Below are 13,321 nucleotides of genomic sequence, written 5' to 3' on the forward strand. Positions count from 1 at the left end.
AGGCTACTAATGCCCCATTTAAGAAATTAAGGCTTATTATTTAAGGTTATAACAACAATAGTAAGGAGGTAATTCTTATGTAATCCCCTATAATTTAACGAGCTAGTTAATAAGTTATTATTATATTAGCTCCCTCCTTAATAAAGAATAGAATGGCGGTTTATTTATAAGATATTACCTACACCTACACCTAATTAGAGACACACCTTTAGCGCTTAATATTAGCATACCTTCTAAAGTAAATTCGCTACTAATATCCTAAAGATATAATTATAGTTATGCTTAAGCTATTATACGGAATCGCAGAGGTAGGAACTTATTAGTAGGCTACCTATAGTAAGCACCGTAAAAAGAAGCTTTTAATAACTATATTTATATTTAATCCCTACTTCCTTATTATAACTATAGGAACTCTATTCGGAATTGTTAGTATATAAACTAATAATATAATTATCTTAAGAGATAACCAATTCTTAGCTCTTAAAGAAGATAAGCTAGTAAAGGCAAATCTTATAGCAAAGCTAAAAGAAAAGCTTAATTTAATAATACTATTACTCTTTAATAAATGCATCCTCTCCCTAAACAAGGATTCCATTAATTTACGCCAAAAGGGTTAAGGTAAGAAGATTAATGTTATTAACGTTAATTCTCTAAAGTAAGGATATATAGAGTAATATACTTACGGAGCTTATATTACTTCTATCTATTAACCTAAGGCTTTATTTAATCTCTTTATTATAGCTTAACACTAGAAATTAACTAAGGATAATATCCTTGCCCTAAATAAGTGTCTTTTCTAGTAAATAAACCATCTTAATTAGGGACTACTCTATATACCTATTAATCTTCCTACTATTAAGCTCTTTGTAAAATCGTTTATAAATAATAAAGATTTTAGCTCCTAGCTAAAATATAAGATTATTATTATAAACGAATCTACTAAAGAGAATAACTTTATAATCTACAGCAATCTTATCTATTAAAGCTTAACTAAGAGCAAGCACATTATCTAAAGTGTTTTAGCGTTAGAGATATATAAAATAGTTGGCGGAGTTAATATAGTAATTATAATTAGAACTACCCTAAAGATAATTATAGATTAACTTAAACTTCCCGCTATCCCTATAATTATATACACCGACTTATATTCCCTTTATAAGTATTTAGTTAAGCTTAATACTATAAAGGAAAAGCGCCTTATAATTAATATTATGGCACTTTAGTAATTCTACAAGCGTTAAAAACTCTTTAAGATTTAATAAATTAATAGCTAAGATAACCCGGTAAATATAATAATAAAGGCGAACCTAAATAAGGCACTAGAAACGTTTATTAATATAAATACTTTATATATATAAGTTAAAGGTTAGATTAAAAGGGAGTCCCTAAAAATTTCTTAGTTACGTAAGGTCTTAAGATATCTAGGAACTTTAACCGGTAGTTAAAGTTATCTAATTAGTTAGATTCTCTTACTAAGACTTTTTAAAAGGGGGAAGTATAACATTCTATAGACCCTAACTTAACCTAGCTAATTAGGATTTTCTATTCTCGGGATAGAAAATCGCTATTAGCTCGCTTACTACTAGCGCCTTAGTGTCCCTCTAAATAAGATATCTACCTATAACTCCTAAGTAAGAAAGCACTATATGCTAAAAGGCAAATTTTAAGATAGCAAGACTTATATTGCGATGGTAATAGTAAGTAAAAAGGATTAATATTTATTCTACTAGTTAAGCGGTATATATATATAAATAGCAGCCATAAAAAAAGAGTTGCTAGTATTGGGAATAAAGGCAAGTGGTTACTATATAAGGTATATTGCCGTCACGTATAGTAAGTTGCCGTTACGTGCGGCAAGTTGCCGTTACGTATTGCCGCGGCACTAGCGTGGCGAGGAGCCTTAAGCTTCTCGCCCTCCCTTATTAAGAGAAGAAAACAATAATTATTATACTACCTACAACTTATAGATACGTGATATCACCTTATAAAACTAACACTCTAGGCCTACTAAACCTATATATACTAAGCTACTAACGCCTACTACCTTACGTACTACCGGAACTAATATTAATTTCTCTATACTAGCCTTCTTATAAAAACTCCTAAATAGAAAGCGCGAGCTACTTTAGAAACTAAGACGTTACTATAAATACTATTAAAAAGGCTATTATTATAATAACCTAAACTATCTAATAGCTAGGTTTAGTAGCTACCGCCTAATACCTAACCTGATATCCTAAATACTAAATATGTTACTATACGCCACTACTATATAAGATAAAGACGTAGTAATAGCAGTAAAGTTAGATACGGAAGCGGAAAACGCTAAGTTTTAGCCTTAAGTTATAGGTTAGAACGCCCTAATAATAAAGGGATTTATATATTAGCTTACTTAATAGATAACTTTATAAAGATAAATAGACGGAAATAAATAGTTTTACCTATAATAGGAACTACCGCTAAAAAATAATATAAAAGCCATTTTATAATTAATTGTAAAGCTATTAATAAATTTATAAATACCTAATTTATATATACTTATAACCTACCTACCTTACCCTTTACTAAAGCCCGCGCCCTATAACTTACTAACGGTAGTTATACTGTATAAAAGATTACCTATATAGTATAACTCGAAAAGAAGGCAAAGCAGATTACTCAATCCCAGGAAGCTACCGCCCTATTGCCTTAGAAAACACCCTTAGCAAGATCTTAGAAAGGGTAATAGCGGAACACATAGCAGACACGGCAGAGGAACACGCCCTACTACCATAAAGCCAAATGGGGGCAAGAAAGAACCGCTTAACACTATCAGCACTTACGCTACTCGCTACCACCATTAAATCTGCATGGGCGATGCGAAAGGACTTCGTAGTATTAATGCTTAGCCTAGACATTAGTAGTGCCTACGACAATGTACCCCACAAGCGTCTCCTGCATATCCTTAGGGCAAAGGGCTTCCTAAAATGGATTATATAATTTGTCCAAGGGTTTATAGGCTAGAAAGAAACATCACTGGTCTTTAGCGGATACTAGAGCCCCCCTATCGCAGTTATAACAGAAATACCACAAGGATTACCCCTCTTGCCTATACTCTTCCTTTTCTTTATAAGCAACCTGCTTAACTCCTTTAAGAAAGGGGCAACCTAAGGGATAGGCTTCGTTAACGACACAAACCTAATTATATATAGGCTAACAGCCGTAGAGAATTACAGAATACTAGAGAAAGCCTATAACACTTATATAGAATAGGCAAAACGTTATAGAGTCTAATTCTTACTAGAGAAATACCAGCTAATTCATTTTATAAGAAAACGCAACCAATCTATAGATCTCTAGCATATAATTTATATTTAAGGCTTTAAGGGTTAACCAGTTTAGGGCCTAAGGGTATTAGGAGTATAGGTAGACAGCAAGCTTTAGTGGAGCGTATATGCGGCATAAGCGGCCCGTAAAGGCTAAGCACAGTTTATTGCTTTATCTAGGATTATTAATTCCACATAGGGTCTATACTTCTAGAGGTCACGCCTACTATATATAGCAGTCGTCCGGCCAACCATAATATATAGATCTAGTATTTAGGCCATTAGAGAAACTAAGAAGGGCCCCCCTAAATTACTCCTTAAACCACTTTAAAAGGTCCAGATAGCCTACCTCTAAAGTATTATAGGCGGGTATAAGCGAACGGCTACAGCACTGCTTAAGAAGGAATCCAATATTCCCCCCCTATAGTTATATATTAAAGCCGCTATAATATAAAGGACGTAAAATAAACGCAACTCTAATATTATAAAGTATATTAAGACACGCCTAAGTAAACTATAAAGGGACCTTAGGGTGCCCTATAGGAGAACAAACCAACAACCCTAAAGTAGGGAAGAGATATTAGAGAAACAGGTAAAGAAAGTAAAAGAAAAATGGTGCCGCTTTAGGGCCTAGGCCCATATAGAGGAGAAAGGGAGACGTGTAAGAGGTTAGTAAAGATAACAGCAAGATAGAAAAAGGAGCTAAAGTAGAATATGTAAGAACGCTAGGAAACCATCTACTGTAATATAATACTGGTTGGACTAACGCTGGAGAGGCAAATAGGAGTTAAAGGTATAGAGGCTGACTTAGGCAAGACGAACCTAAGCTATAGCATAATTAACGCCATAGGGGGTAAATATCTAAGGGCTCCGAGAAGGCCTAATAAAGGCAGAAAATATAATAGTAACACTCTTAAGAATAGGAATAATAGGACTAAAAGATTGGCTTTACTGGGTGGGTGTTTTAGTAGGTAGCCTAAGATGCGAATGTAGCTGGCCAAGACAAACACCAAAATACGTAATACTACTATACCCCCTACGCACTAATTAAGAAATAATGCTCTTAGCAGCTAGCATAGAGAACTATAATACACTGCTCTTAATATAAAAAGGCCTTAAGGCGGTTACCTAGTGGCTTATTAGTTAAAATGTGCTAAATTAGTTCTAGGTTATAAGGGAAATGGTAATAGAAGGTAAGGGGGCGAGCAGTAGGTGCCCCCTAGTAACTCTATAGTAGTAGAGTAATAGTTTATAATACTAGCGCGTCCGTAGGCTTGTTACGGCAGTAGTAGTTCCTAAGGAGGTTAAATAGTAAGGTAGTAGAGCACTATAGGCGACTTGTAGGCGCTAAGTAGGCGAGTCCTAAAAGGCGGGGAGATGGATTACGGGGTTTTCTTATTTTTCTTAAATAGAGTTTTCTCCCCATATGTAAATAAGGAGTAGTCCGTGTGGGCCTAATAGGGATCCAAATCGGACGTTAAGCAATGAATTATTATTATTATTATATAGTATAACTTTACCTAGATATAAATAGGCACTAGGAAGAACTCTAGGCTTATATTATACTACTTACTAACTACCCTAATATTCTTAAAATAAACTAGCTTAAATAAAATAACCCTACTATTAACTAGAAGAGAAGAGAAGTAACCTTTAATTCTAAATACTGTAGAGAGACTTGCCTAGGGTATAGCCTAGCCACCTCTATTTACTCCCCAGAATATTAACCTAAGGAACCCCTTATTACCCTACCTATAATTAACTACTACTATATAAGTGCCCTAGCCTTCTACTATATAGCACGTAGGAAAGGCTAGACCGTTACTATAGCTTCCTAATTATAACTATATAAGCTTAATAAAGAATAGGATTACGTCCTCTATAGTAATAAGATAGATATAATTAACCTTTTAGAAGATAACGCCCCTATAGAACTCTACGAACTTTTACCTTTAGACTTTAAGAAGTTTATAAAGCTTAAAAAAAGTCTTACTAATAAAGAACTCCGTAAGCTCCTCCCTAAAAGGTACTATAACTTTACCAATATATGCTTATAAAAGGGCGTGGATATACTCCCCCTATATTAACCTGATAACTATACCATTAATATTAAATAAGGAAAAATGCTACCTTATAAGAGATCTTACTTAATATTAAAAGATAAACTTTTAGTTATAAAAAAGTATATTAACAAGCGCCTTAATAAAGGATTTATTTAACCTAGTATATTACTAACAGCTACCCCTATCCTTCTTACTAAAAAGCTAAAAAAAGGTATTTAATTCTACGTTAACTATAGAGGACTTAATGCTATTATAATTAAAAACTAATACCTAGTACCGCTTATATATAAGACCCTTAAGCGGCTTAATTAAGCTAAAATCTATACTAAGCTTAATATTATTACCGCCTTTAACTATCTCTAAATACGGGAAGGTAATAAATAGAAAACCGCATTTATATCGCGCTTTAGCCAATTTAAATATACTATTATGCCCTTTAGCGTATATAACGGCCTAGGTACCTTCTAAAGCTATATTAATAACGCCTTATAGGACTACCTTAATAACTTCTACTCTACGTACCTAGACGATATACTTATTTATAGTAATAACCCCTCTAAGTATACTAAATATATTTAAAAGGTCCTACAGCGCCTTAGGGACGTAGGACTTTATATTAATTTAAAGAAGTATAAATTCTTAGTTATAGAAGTAAAATACCTTAAACTAATTATTACTACTAAGGGTGTCCGTATAGACCCCAAGGAGGTATATATAATTATTAAATAGCAAGCCCCTAACTATATTAAAGACGTATAACCCTTCTTTAATTTTACTAACTTTTATCAGAAATTTATATATAACTTCTTAGGCGTAGTAGCACTACTTATAGTAATAATGCGAATAAAGAGCCTTTCTATAAAAGGAAGAAAAACGTACCCATGCTTTACCTAGATACTTAAATACAAGAAGGCGTTCTAAGACCTTAAAAATGCCTTTACTAAAGCACCTATCCTAGCTTACTTTATACTAGGATAATAACTTTACCTTAAAACCAACTCCTTAGACTACATTAATGTAGGCGTTCCCCCCTAGATAGGTAATAACGGTCTTCTTTACCTAGTTATATTTTACTTATCTAAGCTTATACTATAAAAGTATAACTATAAGATCTATAATAAAGAACTCCTTATAATTATATAAGTGTTTAAAGAATTCTAACTAGAACTCTCCTTAGTAGAGCTTAACTAGCTAACTAAAGTCCTTACAGACTATTATAACCTTAAGTACTTTATAACTATAAAGCAGCTAAACTAACGCTAAGTATATTAGAACGAGTTTCTTTTTAGTTTTAACTTTAAAATTATATATAGATTAGGAGTATAAGGTACTAAACCTAATAGCCTAATACGCCGCTTATAAGACCTTCCTTAGTCTAAAAATAACCCCTATAATTAGTTCCAATAATAGACAATCCTAAAAGCACGAAATTTGGCCCTAGGTATACTACCTACGATAAAGCTAACTATACCTTAGCTTTATACTATAGAACTAGAGTTATCTCCCGAAATTAATAAGCTTATTACTACAGTATATAACGCCTCTGTTAACCTATTACTATATTAACTTATTACCATAAAGACCGCTAGCACCTATACGCTGCCTACTAACCTCTAAAGCTTAGGCTAGATTAATATAGCAGCCTTAAAAGTAAAAGAAAATAGGCTCTATTATAGAGGCCGCCTATTTATCCCTAACTTAGAAAATCTATAATAGTAACTAATCTAAATGGCCTACAACCTCTAATTAAGCGGCTACCTAGGTAAAAAAGAAACCTATAAGCTTTTTAGCTAATACTACTTCTAGCTAAAAAATAATAGACTTAGTTAAACGCTTTATAGGCGCCTATTATGGTTATAAGCGCGCTAAGGCCTTTAATATAAAGTACTAAGGATTACTGTACCCTCTACTAGTACCTATTATATAATAGGCAGATATTACTATAGATTTCGTTATTAACCTACCACCCTATAAATAATATAGCTGTACCTATAAGAACATTCTTATAATAATATACCGACTTATAAAAGAGCGCCACTACGTCCTAACCAAAGGCGTAGCCGTTAACGACATTACTAACGCCTTTCTTTACGAAGTTTACTAACTATATAGGTTACCTAACTTAATTACGTCCAACTAAGGTATATAATTTAACTCTAATATATAGAGACAAGTCTGCTAACGCCTTAGCATCTCTACTAAAATGTCTATATCCTTTTACTATAAAACTACTAGGTAACTAGAAAACGCTAATGCTAGTATAAAAGCGTACTTATAATAGGTAGTTGCCTATAGTTAAGATAACTAGGTAGATTACCTCCTACTAGGTAAATTCGTAATAAATAACTATATTTTAACCACTATAGGGCTTACCCCGTTTTTTGCGAATAAGGGTTATTACCCCTAATCTAGTATAGAGCTACTAGAACCTATTAATAAGAAACTGCTATATAGAAAACGCCTTAAGGTGCTACTTACCGACTAGTATATAGACCGTATAAAAAATCTACTTTACTACTATAAGGGAGAAATGGCCTAGGCTTAAGTAAAGCAGGCTTACTTTACTAACTATTATAGAACGCTGCTACTAGAGATGCGTGTTGGCGATTAAGTATAGCTAGATATACGTAATATCTCTATATAAAGGCCTATAAAGTCACTTAATTATAAAAACCTTAGCCCCTATTTAATTAAATAAGTTATTAATAGGGGAGCCGTATATAAGCTAGAACTCCTACCTACCCTAGCTACCCGCGGGATATAGCCTATATTTTACCTATAGCTATTATACCTTTATTAGCCTAACCCTTTACTAGGGTAGATATAGCCTAAACCCCTACTAGTATTAATCTAAGAAGAGAACGAAGACGAGAACTATAAGGAGTAGACCGTTAAACGAATTATTAACTCTAAATACTTTAGTAAAGGTAGAGGACGACGGCTCTACTATAGAGCTATATACATAGGATTTAATATAAATTAGCCAGAATAGCAACTATAGGAAGACTTTAAAAATGCAAAGGATCTAATTAGCGACTTTTACTACGCGAACCTATAGAAACTGGGCCTAAGTAGAGACTTTATACCTAATCCTCTTTTTTTTATTTTTTATTTTTATATCCATTGTATTGTACTACGTACAATACTATACGTGCAGCCTCTAGGCTATAGCGCTATAGTTTTATATACATAAATCCTTTTTAGGCAGCTTAATATATACTAGTAGCTATATCCTAGTAATTTATAAACCTCTAAACTAGAGGTTTACCACTCCCTAGTAAAATACTAGGTTATAATAACTATTAGGTAGTATTAAAACAGTAAAAAAACGGTAAAAGAATTCTAACGCCTGCCCCTATACATTTTATAGTTTATTTCTGTCCTTTTACTTACTACTATCTATTTACTAAAAGTCTAGTAGGAATTACCTCCTTTTAAAGCTTTTACTTCCATTAGCCACTTTCTAGTAGCTATTTTTATCTTACTTAGGAATAGGAAAAGCGCCCTTCTTCCTTTCTTTGTACAAAAGAGCTTTTCTAGGGAGAAAAAAGAGCTTAGTTGTCTTTACATTTCTTTTCTCTCTTCTTAGTATAGTCTGCATTTTAGTAATAGGTGCTTAGGAGTCTATATAACTCTATAGCCCTTAAAGCATCTACCTTCTTTATCCTTCCCTATTGTCTTAAAGAAGGATTTAAAGAAGCCTTTTCCTAGTTTTAGTTAAAAGAATGCTAATTATAGCCTTTTAGGATATTTATCCTTAGGGGCTTTAAGAGATAAAGAGTAGTTTCCTCTAGAGATCCTAGTATAGTATTTTCCTTTGTTTTTTTTCTATTGCTAGTTACTTTTCCATTATCCTAGTATTTTTTCTCTTACTGCTCTCCTTATATAGGCTAGGGATGTATAAGAAGATTATGTTTTTCTTTTAAAGAGGCCCTTTTTAGCTAGCTTATCTACTATTTCGTTTTTATAGATTTCTAGGTGGCTAGGAACCTAATAGAAGTTAATAAAGATATTCTTACTAGCTAGATAAGAGCAGCTTTACATAATTTTAAAGACTAGTTCTTATCCCCCTATAAGAGAATTAAGCTGTAATCTTTTAATAGCTGCTTAGCTATCTATAAAGATATAAACTTATTTCTCTTCTAGTCTTTATTATTTTAGATATTCTAGGGCCCTATAGACTGCATAAAGTTTTGCGTCTATAATTTCCATATAAGGCCCTAGATTTCAATTTATTGCGTATTTAATCCTATTTCTCTCCCCTATTTTATATACGGCCGCTACACTTAATTTACTATCTTTAGAGCCGTCTGTATAGTATATATCTACTAGGTCCCATTCTAGGGATTCTTATAAATTTTCTACTAGTCTTAAATGTTCTTATATAGCTTCTTCTTTACTACCCCTAGAGATAGAAAAGAATGCAGAAATAGGGGGAGACTACGGTTTTTGCTAATCTAGAGAGATTCTCTCTATTTTCTAATTTTGAATTAGTTGCTGGACTCTAGAAGCTAGAGATAGTAGTTAAGTTTTTGGCTACCTAATCCTCTATAGGAGCCCTTATAGAGTTAAACCGTTATACATTACTACGTAAGGGCAAATTGCCGTTAGATTGCTATTAGATTATAGTAAAGTGCGATTATATAACTGGAATATTATTAAGATGTCCAGGAACTTTAACTAGCGGTTAAAGTTATTTAATTAGTTGGATTTTTAGATGCCAAGCCCTATTATATAACGTTATTTTAAGCCTTTAGTAATACTCCCCTTTTCTTCTTTTCTATACCTTAAGTGTCCCTTTTATATATATATAGTAACCACAGCGTCGCCGGAGCTCCGCCTCTATAGGAAGGGGGGTAGTATTATAGAACTCTACCGCAGGGGCCTCTATAGGAGAGCCCCGTGCTCTTACGTATACCTCGCGTATAGCTTATGTTAGCTACGCGTAGGTATATCACCTCCTTACGCCCTCGACCCTTATAATCGATCGTGTAACGTCTTATAGACTCCTTAAATACATACGCTTTGTAGCTACTACCCATGTCCCGTAATAAGTGCTCCTTAAGTTCCTTAATAAGATTAATAATAGATAGGGTAGGTTTATCCTTCTATTCCTTATAAATAAGGTCTACTTCTAGGGCTTTTATAAAGCTAAAAGAGATGGGCTTAATAGCTTATACAAAATTGTAGTGTGGCCTAAATCCTTATACGTCTAGTAGGTCTAACTGCTTAGTAAGCTTATAGATATTCCGCCAGCTGTTTAACCATTTATCAATACTCTATGTTATATTATAGGTTTTTAGAGCCGTATATTAATTAAAGACGTCGTGCTTTTAACCTAAGGTGGTAGGGGTAAGTGCAGTCTTTAACGCTTAAAGCCGTTTATGTACCGTATCTAGGCCATTAATAAGGGGAAGGTAGGCTACCAATATAGAGCGAACAATATAGTTGCTAATATTATTAATAGCCTATTCTTACTTTTAGTATATTTAGAGATCGTCCTTATATTTGGTATAGAGTTAACTATAAACAGCGAACTGGTTCTAGTCTAGCTGGGCTATCAATATAGCCGTAGGTAGAATGTCCCTTAGTATAGGTCGTTTTAGTAGTTCTAATTTTAGAAGCTCGTCTTTTTTCTTAAATAGGTCGACATACTGCCATACCGTATTAGTTTTAGTAGTATCTTAGATAATAAAGAACCATTAAATCCAATTAGATAGCTGGTTGCCGATAAAATTAACTTTTAATTCATTAGTAGTTATTATTTTTAGGATTTAACAGGTTAGGTAGGGTCCAATTACTATCTTAGCAAAAACCTTATTTTAACGTTCCAAACTTTTGATTTAATTCGTTAGTTTATTTGTCGGTCGGTTATACAATTAAGGGTTATACGGTAGGTCGCGGTTTGGTTTAATTAATGTTAAATATATTTAATATTCAATATTTTCAATGTTTAATGTAATCAATATTCGATTTAATTAATATTCTATTATCCGTCCGTTTAGTAAATAAAGATAATTATAAGTACAAGAGCGGTACCCGGAAGAAGCTCAAAATACTTATAAAGGTAGAAGAAGTAGTAACTTCTTAAACGAGGTAGTAGATTAATTGCTTAGTAAGCGCTAAATATACAGATTAGATGCAGTATGGTAGGCAGGCCGGGCTTATAACTGTAAGCTTTGTAGTATATAGGAATTGAACGAGCAACTTAATTGTAAATATAGCTCTAAAGCCTCTATATATACACGAAGAAGGTAGAGGTAATAAGACATAAAAGGGTAATAGGTAACTAAAATGGGAACAGTGATCTGCAAGCAATATTGATCTGCAATCAATATATAGGGTGGCGTTGACGCTGTCTTGGAGCCTTCCAAGCGGTAATCTTGTGTCTCAGCACAGTGTCGGTAGTCGGTTACATTTTCTATATAATATTAAAGCTTCAATATTCTTTAATTAACTTAACTCAATCAGAGCCTCTAGATTGATTGAATTGCCAAGCCAGCGAACTCTCAGCTGGTTGAATGGATTGACTCTTGGCACCCAACTCAACTCAATATTGAAGTCTCGTTGATTGATTTACAACCCTGAATAGACCTGCGAATACCGAGATGCACGGCTGCTGCTAACCTTGTCCTGTTTGTTTATTTACTCATTTATTAATATAAAAAGTTATTAAAGCTTTTTATTGGGGGTTAAGAGACATTGGAATCCATATTTTATTTATATAAATTATATAAGCTTAAAAATACCGTATATCTCTAAGTTTTCAATCAAAAGTGTAGTGTTTCTGAATTTAATTTAATTGTCTCTTTAGCTTATAATGCCTCCATAATATACTTTAGATTCAGTCCAGTCAAAATAGCCTCCACCATGGAGCCCCTGGATTAACCCAGTCCAATTCCATCACTGTCGAAGCGTTTACATTAGACAGTGGGGTTATAGGTATTACACGCGTACTATTGTAACTGAGCTCACACACTGGTTGGTCTTAGGAACCCAAGTGCTTATGATTCCATTGTGTATTAAGATGGTTCGTGCCTAACTTGTCCGTTAATAGCTGGACGCAGGCAGTTATTAATGCCAAGGCTTTATTATCTCATTTTTGGATTTCAGTGTGTAGGCGAGGGCATTTATACTGGTCAGTGTGGAAGGATAATCTTACCCCAACACTCTCGCTTATCTCGATTACTTGTATAAATAGCTCTTCTGCCTCATTCCATCGTCGTTGAATCCAGCACGTCGCCGCTAGATTGGTCATGCTGTTAAGCATGTATGGATACTCCTCCCGTAACACCCTTACACCATCTCCACTACTTGCGCCTCTGGTTCTTTGGCCGCGTTCCATCGCCCTTGGTTCCAAATAGCTGGCGCTAAATTGGCCATGCTAGCCAGCGTATGCAGATGCTCCTCCACATGGGGAAATTATAAAGGCTTGGCAAATGGGAAAGCGGGTGACCGGTCACTAGACCTTATCAGCCGCAGCTGAAGTATATTCGTCCTTTCTTTTACAGTGAAAACCTATTGTTGAACGTAGTCGATAATTGTTGGGCAGTGTGATGGAAATAATCCACGCTAAGACCTGGGCGGTGGGGGATAGTTAAGAAGTGGTTGGCAGTTCGCGTCCGGAAGCTGTCGAAGTGCCATAAGCAGTTAGTGGTCAATGAGGAAGCGAACGGCGTTTTTGCAATTAGCTGAATCTTGATATGTTGCTGCAATTTGAGACGTCTTCCGAACTAATCCAGCAGAAGTGATAGCGCACCTTTTTTGAGAAGCTGCGGCGAAAGCTGAAAAAAATAAAGAAAATCAAGCGCGGTAAACAACAAGAAGGGCCTGGCCTTTACCAAGCTGGTGGATGTGGTGTACGTTAGCGATCGACGAAAATGTAAAATTCTGTGTCCTAGAAGCTATCTCTACGGGTTAAATGAGAAAGTTGGGGACTATTGCCTAGAGTGG

The 13,321-nt window shown here is 34.2% G+C and overlaps 1 protein-coding gene across 1 annotated transcript; it reads right to left on the bottom strand.

Moving 5' to 3' along the window:
* Positions 1-12,116: 12,116 nt before the first annotated feature.
* Positions 12,117-13,127, bottom strand: K441DRAFT_284615 (uncharacterized protein). The gene has a single exon (XM_067640953.1). It carries the CDS (start codon positions 12,711-12,713, stop codon positions 12,465-12,467), a length of 249 nt encoding a protein of 82 aa, XP_067498796.1. The 5' UTR covers positions 12,714-13,127; the 3' UTR covers positions 12,117-12,464.
* Between the last annotated feature and the right edge of the window lie 194 nt (positions 13,128-13,321).

Source organism: Cenococcum geophilum, assembly GCF_001692895.1.
Source record: "Cenococcum geophilum 1.58 unplaced genomic scaffold K441scaffold_58, whole genome shotgun sequence".
Lineage (NCBI taxonomy): Eukaryota > Fungi > Ascomycota > Dothideomycetes > Gloniales > Gloniaceae > Cenococcum > Cenococcum geophilum.